The sequence below is a fragment of the Thunnus thynnus genome, chromosome 22 (assembly GCF_963924715.1).
Source record: "Thunnus thynnus chromosome 22, fThuThy2.1, whole genome shotgun sequence".
NCBI classification, from domain to species: domain Eukaryota; kingdom Metazoa; phylum Chordata; class Actinopteri; order Scombriformes; family Scombridae; genus Thunnus; species Thunnus thynnus.
The window spans coordinates 6,371,601-6,379,008 of record NC_089538.1 but is presented as its reverse complement, the minus strand read 5'-3'; the positions used below and the strand labels follow the sequence as shown (position 1 = coordinate 6,379,008).

General features: G+C 37.5%; 1 protein-coding gene across 1 annotated transcript; it reads left to right on the top strand.

The window, feature by feature from the left end:
- The first annotated feature begins 2,174 nt into the window (after positions 1-2,174).
- Positions 2,175-6,785, top strand: LOC137174823 (immunoglobulin kappa light chain-like). Its single transcript, XM_067580307.1, has 5 exons — positions 2,175-2,407; positions 2,550-3,236; positions 4,011-4,130; positions 4,219-4,256; positions 4,526-6,785. The coding sequence occupies exons 1-5, from the start codon at positions 2,353-2,355 to the stop codon at positions 4,643-4,645; spliced, it is 1,020 nt and encodes a 339-aa protein (XP_067436408.1). The 5' UTR covers positions 2,175-2,352; the 3' UTR covers positions 4,646-6,785.
- The last annotated feature ends 623 nt before the right edge of the window (positions 6,786-7,408 follow it).

Here is a 7,408-nt window from a genome sequence, read left to right as displayed (position 1 = left end):
AAAAAGTTTGTGGTGATGCATGATTAACATTAGTTAGTTACAACGTCACAATGCTCATCCTTAAATAACTAAAAGAATAATATTCAGCATTTTGCATTGCAGAGGGAAAAAAGAGAGCACAGCTTCTCTCTGTCATTTCCACCAGAAGCTGTAAGCCTCACAAAATACATGAAACAGAAAAGGCAAAATGTACAACACAAACTAGTCTATGGCAAACTACCCCCTGTTAAAGGAAGCTGTGATGTGCAGCATTAGATACAGACACAGTACACAAAGCATGCTAAAAAATCCCCTCTGACCTATTAATAGATTCTTCTGACCAGAAACATAAGTGCAGGTAGCATCAAACTAGCCAGCTCTCTGCATTTCACTCTTGTTTTGACTCTTGTGACTAAGGCGTGAACTACTGTGAAGACATTTCCACTGGTGGAAACATAACCCCTCGCTTGAACACAGGAAGACTGGCCTGTGGTCTCTAAACCACAGCGTACACAAGCTGAGACAAATGGCAAGAGTAAAAAGCCATTTTGAAAGGCAACTGGCTGAAATGAGGGTCATATTTCAAATGCAGATAACATGCTGCAACACAAAAGGACCGAATGATTAACATTTTAAAAGTGAGAGTAGAGTATCATCTTATGTTAACTAAAGTTCTTCTCAGAGTGAAGCTTTCTCTAATTGACCATGACAACACCTAACACTTATTGTTTTAGTTCCTAGTATGTATTATAAAGTGTGGAACAACTCAGCTATTATATTGTCTCCAGGTTCAGTAAGTGGTAGGATATAGAGCAGCACCTTCAGAGAGTTCACACAGAAAAAACACTCAAGTGTTACATCAACAGTCATCTGTCAACAAATCAGCATGGTCTCTTTGCAGGGTTTTCTAATCATTAGATCAAAACAGTTTGGGTTGAACATCATGTGGCTTTATGTACTGTTGACAGTTCTGTTATTGATCACAAATTGGACAAATTTATTTTTGTGTATTTTTTTAATCTTAGTAGTTGTTTTTCATTTGACTGAGTCATGTGTACATATACAGTAAACCCTGGTGTGTAATATAGCTTGAAGATGGAGTTCTTATAGTGGTCAGCAGAGTTAAGATGTTGAATGTGACCTTGAAGTCTTTTATTTGTTACCGAAATGTATGACACTTAAGTTTACTTTCTTGGTATCTTGGACTATTTTGAACAGTGATGTCAGCGATTAATTGGTTATTGGTTAATTTCCATTAATAAATTAATAGAAATTAAGAATGTATTCACCAACAATGCAGAAGACTACAGACGTGCAGTGTAACTATCAGAAAAGATACTGAAGATTTGTTGCAGTACCCAGTTGCACCACTCTGTGGTGCCTCTTACTGTTGAATAAGATGGAGTTACAGGTGTGTTTTCTGACCGCCTGTAAGGACCCCACAAATTTTAAAAATTCCCACATTATTATATATAAAACCATTAAGACTGAAGTCAGTTGTGGATAAGCTGTTTTATATTCATTCAATATTTTTACAGACTGTTTACTGTTGAAGGCCCTTTTGATAAAGGAAAAATGGGTTATATTTGTTTTTGTTTGATGTGTCCAACAGATCTGGTCTTATTTAATCTATGTCCTCTAATGAAGCCTGGAAGTCCTGCGACATACTTGTGAATAGTGACAGACAAGATGGGTACTTCGCATTTTAAATGAAAACATTGTTTATTTCATTTATAATTCAAGAAACTTGGTGTTTACCGACCCTGTTGTTCAAATTCCTAATTCACTACTGATTTTGCAGTGATTATAGGCCACAACAGTGGTTTAAAATGATTTTACTGCAGAAAAATGTACACTGTATTTCATAAATTGTTAACGATTAACCAACTATTGATTTTTAATGTGGCTGAATAACCATTAAGGAAATTGCTCAAAATTCTCATCCGACTTTAGAAGAAAACCATTAATATTATCTTGAAAATTATCCCCGATATGCTTGTCAGGTAGTCATTTAACATCAATGCTAAGCAGTTACAACTAGCTTGTGTTGCCCACCAGCCAGTCAGTCAGTCAACATATTTCTGCAAGCTGTAAATCCTGATTCGCCTTGTTCACTGACTTCACTGTATGATGTTATGTACAAACTACACAAGTCATTTCTTTATCAGTGATTCTTTGTAAATCTAATTAGAGGCTGAAGAGTCATGTTGTTGCTGATAAAGCTCTTCTCAAGGACCAAAATTATCAGGGCAAGGGGCACTGAGCACTCTTTCCAAATTAGGACCTCTGATTGGCCAATCAAACACAGTCATCTCTCTGAAGAGCAGAGAACGTACAGAGATTCAATTCATTCATCACAGCATTTGAAGCACGATGACGCCTCCATACTTTGCTTTGTTTTGCACATGTCTGTTTGTGGTGAATTCAGGTAAGTTGTGATTTGCCTTTTTGCTTTAAAGTGTAACCATATGATTGTAACATGTTTTTATGCATTTTGCAATACAGTTCACTACAACATACTGGCATTAAATGACTTGTGCATTTCCTTTGTCTCTTCACTTTCTCCTCAGCTCATATGACATCTTTAAAACAACCATCTATACGTTTTGAATCAGCTAATGTTGGGGAACGTGTGACTTTGCAATGCTTTTGTCGAGATAATGTTGCAGTGATGCTTTACTGGTACAAGCAAACTCCGGGACAGAAACCAAAGCTGGTGACTACGTTCTACAGGCATAACAAAGTTAACACTTTTCATGATGAATTCAAGGACAATCCACGTTTCTCATTGGATACTGAAAACAATACCCATCACTTGATGATCTCATTTTTGCGCATTTCAGACTCAGCTACTTACTACTGCGTCAGTAGCAATTTATATGACTTTGAATTTGTAGAGGGCACTGCTCTCAATGTAAAGGGTTCAGGTTTGAACATCCAAGCTTTGGTCCATCAGTCGGCATCTGAGAGCATCCAGCCAGTGACTCTGAACTGTACAGTACACACTGGGACCTGTGATGATGGAGAACACAGTGTTTACTGGTTCCAAAACTCTGAAGAATCTCATCCAGGAATCATTTACACACATGGAGGCAGGAATGATCAGTGTGAGAGGAACAACAACACACAAACACACATCTGTGTCTACAACTTGCCAATGAAGAGTCTGAATCTTTCTCATGCTTGGACGTACTACTGTGCTGTCGCCTCATGTGGACAGATACTATTTGGAAATAAGACCAAGCTTGACTTTGAGCGTAAGTAACAATCAAGCAGAGGTTGTGTCATTTGTTAAATAGAGAGAACTCCTTAAAGAATAGGTCCAGATTTTCTATCTTAATACAATACTCACATGCCAGTAAGAATGAATGGTTGCTATAATCATTCCGTCTGTCTTTCTCAACCATGAAGCAACTGCTTCCTAAAGCAACACCACTGTAAGAGATGGAGAATAATTCAACAGTTTTTGTTGTGAAAAATATGCTTTCCAAAATTCAGCTGCAGTTAATATGAGGCTTTAACATTTAAAATTTAAACCAAATCAAGTTGGTATCTTCATCTTGGCAGTTAAATACAGGTTTAGCACTGGCAACAAATATACATTTGACTGCCAAGAAGTATCCCTTCACCACAGCTAAGCAAGGGATGCTTTTTGTGGTGATACAATCACAAAAAAAGACTAACGCTGGAAGATAAACGGGTTGAGGATCAACAACTCTTTAAACTGACATGTGAGTATTGCATATGGAAGTTAAACACTTGTTTTGACGAACTCAGACTGCTGAGCGCCTCATATTAGCTTCACCTGAACTTAAGAATGAATTTTTACACAGGTCAAAGAACTGTGGATTTGGCCCCCTTTACTTACACTGAAATCTTTTTGTGGCCTGTATGGAGAGGTGGACTATTTACAACCCTTTTATTGTGCATACTATATGGGCATGTCAGTTCTGTTTTAAGGTAGACTTGAAAAGCTCAAGACCATTATGATATACATGAGAAAAAAGCTAAAAGCTCTGTAATGTCTACAGATGAGGTGGACCTTCTTCCCTTGGTGCATTTCTTGAGCGGAGCTTTGGCGTTCACCACAGTCCTGGTTGTTTTACTGGCTCTCACAGTGTGCATAATGAAGAGAAACTGCCAATGTACAGGTACTTGTAATATTAATGAAGTAATGAGGTAATGAGGACACATTTCATTTGAATAAAACTGACTTTTTATTTTGTTTGTCACAACCAGACTCAACATTTTCAGCGACGTCTACTCCTAATGCAGAGGTAAGCACCATGTTCTATTGAACAATTAAGAATTTTTAACAGCACAGCAACATCTTTATTTTTATTTTCCTGTTGGCCTTTGTTGCAGCTGTTGGTCAGTTTTGGTTGTTAGTAGTTTTAATTGATTGTTTAATGTTATGTTCTGTTAATTAGTGCACACAAATTATTTATTTGAGCGCATGAATTAGTTTGTTTCACCATGACAGGTCCTTACACATGCATGTGCTATATGTTATATTATAGTAATTAACCATATATTTTGTTAACAGTTAGGTCAAGATGCAGAAAACCTTCATTATGCTGCTTTAAGGGATCACAAGGCCAAAAGATCAAGAAGACAGCAGGACGACCACTGGAGTGAATGTGTGTACTCCACTGTAAAGCAGTAGAGCCAACATGTTTCATCTGTGCTTTGATTCTGTGTACAAAGACAACTGTTTATCAGGGTAATGTGAGTTCTCCTGAAACACAAACACTTCTGTCAAAATGATTTCATTTACATTTGATCAAATACTTTGAAAGCTTGCCTTGCAATGACTTCTGTCAGACCGTTTCTTTGAAGTGATGAGTGGCGAAACTTACATCTTGCCTTACAACTTGCCAATTTCCACTATCACTGTACTCTTCTTTGCCAAATTCAAAAGAAGTGCACTCACACCTCTCTATAGGACCTTTCACTCTCTTTGTTTTCATGTGTAGTACTGTCGTTTCAAGCAGGATGTCCTCATTTTGGTGCCAAAAACCTATGTAGCTCCACCTCCACCCCAAGACTTTCAGTAGATCATAGGAAACTATTTTTGCCAACCTCTCAGCCATCAACCTCTATCTTAAGAAGCCTAAATTCATTGACAACACAGTGTGCTTTTGTGCATCTCTGAGTGACCGCACACACCTTGGTATGTAGCACTGTGGTTAGCAAGATCTGAACTCAAGTTTATAGGTTGATTAAACAAAGTGAGCATGTTCCTGAGGTACTCTCACTGCTTTACTCATCTAGTTTTTGACAGGAAGAAAGAGGTGAGAGCATCTAAAACAAAAAAGAAACTAACTAAACTAAACTAAACTAACTAAGAAGGAGATAAAAAAAAGCACATCACCACCACCATCAGCCTCTCTTATTTTTTATTAATGTTTTCAATAACAAATTAATGTTATTGGTAGAATGAAATCATCTTAACACAATCTCAAGTAATTTCAGTGTTGAAATGATGTGTTTTTTGTTGACTGAAGGCGTTCTCAAATTTACTGGTTTTGACTTGGATATCATTACAAAAAAGAAGTTATATGGAGAATTAAATAAATTGACTAATGAATAATAATATTCAGTGCAACTGGGTTGAAAAGTTGTTTTCAATATTTTTGACCGTCAATTTCAAGTGTTTTATATAATTGTTTAAAATGTTGTTTTGTTTGTGTAGTTGCTTTTCTTTTGTAGAGATTAAATTCATTGTAAATTCAAGTGACACTGACAAAAATAATGACCTTGTATGAAGAGACAAATGATGAAAGAGCTTTGTCAAAGTTACTTTTATTCAAAATTGTAACAGCCAAATAAAAAATGTGTGCATCTACTTTTGGTCTGTATTCTCTACATTAAGGACTTCACCACCTCTTACTGATATAAGCCAAGAGACACAAAGTTAGAAAGAGCAGGAGGATCCCAGTTCTAATGATGGACAGCCAGACTAAGACTCTAATCTGTGCCATTGGGTCTTCAACATCGTCTTTGATGAGCAGCTTGCTTCCACTTCCAAACAGTATCTCCCCACAGGAGGCCACAGCACAGTAGTAAGTTCCAGCATCAGAGGAGCTCAGGTTCGTTTTCTGAAAATGATAGACACAACTCTGTGATGGAGACTGTGCTGTGGAGATGTGTTTAGACTGATCCATGTGGGTGCAAAGGATTCCTTGGCGAGATCCGTGTCTGAACCAGTAAACTCTGCGCTCTCCATCACAGGTTCCAGTTTGTACTGTGCAATTGAAGGTCACAGAGCTGCCTGGCTGGACGGTCTCAGATGATGGTCCCTGGACAATTTCCTTGAGGTTGGCTTCTAAATCCACAGAGAATTAACTGTCAGAGAATTAGTTGGAAAAAAAGGTACTTTCCTGTATCTGGGTTTTGGAGATATACAGTATATTCACGGCCCTTAATGTTTTTTCTTTTTTTTGAAAATCTGGGAATTTATATACTGTTATTTTGGGCATTAAAAAGTAGTTTTCTGGGTTTTTTTTTTAAATCCAGTTATTTTTCTGTGAAAATTTTGTAAAAATAGCCTCCCAGCTAGCCGCGGCTCTCCATTTGGATCCAACCGGGGCACCGAGCCCCAGTTTGTTATTCAGGTTAAAGTGGGAAGAAGCAGCGGGACTGTCGGGCAGCTGAGTGAAGTGGAGCCTGCGGAGGAAGCACCGGGACCGCTGGGATGTAATAGTCCGTGGAGGTGCTGCCATGTTCGGCTGCAGAGATAGGAAACACCTCAGCTGACAGGATGTACCACTCTGAAAAAACTTTTTCTTCTTCTTTTTGGTTTATATCAGCGTTGGCAACCAGCATATGAGGTGCATTACCGCCCCCTTCTGCTTCGGACTGTGGACCAAAGATTAAATCCTACACATTAATCCTGTCTAATAAACTCAAAGAAAACTACTGTTCCACCCACTTGGCAGGTTTTAATTTTTTTAATGCTGAGCTCCTGAATCCAGTCTTCCTAATTTCTTCCCTCATATACTGTCTTTCTTGATCATTAGTACAATCTATGATTGCATTTGTAATAGTCTACTCAGCCAGGTGGAAAAAAATATGTGCATATATTGGCACTGGCAATCGGCAAAATGAGAGTCAAAAAGTAATTGTGTTAAATATTCGTGATCTCAATATTGACCAAATTAATTGTGATTATGATTTTTGCCATAATATCTAATTTTGTGGCCTTATTTATTTTGTGTAGTTTTGATATTTATTTTAGTGTACTGGCAGTTGTCATGGTCCTCCTCTTAATAATGTGCTCTGAAGTGCACTTTGTGCATGTAAATATATGTTTAAAAAAAAAAAGATGACATACATATGTTTTTTCGAAGGATATTTTTGAAAAAATAAATTTGCTCAGTTTGAATTCTATAAAAGCGGGTCACGACTTAATGACTATGGGAAAATA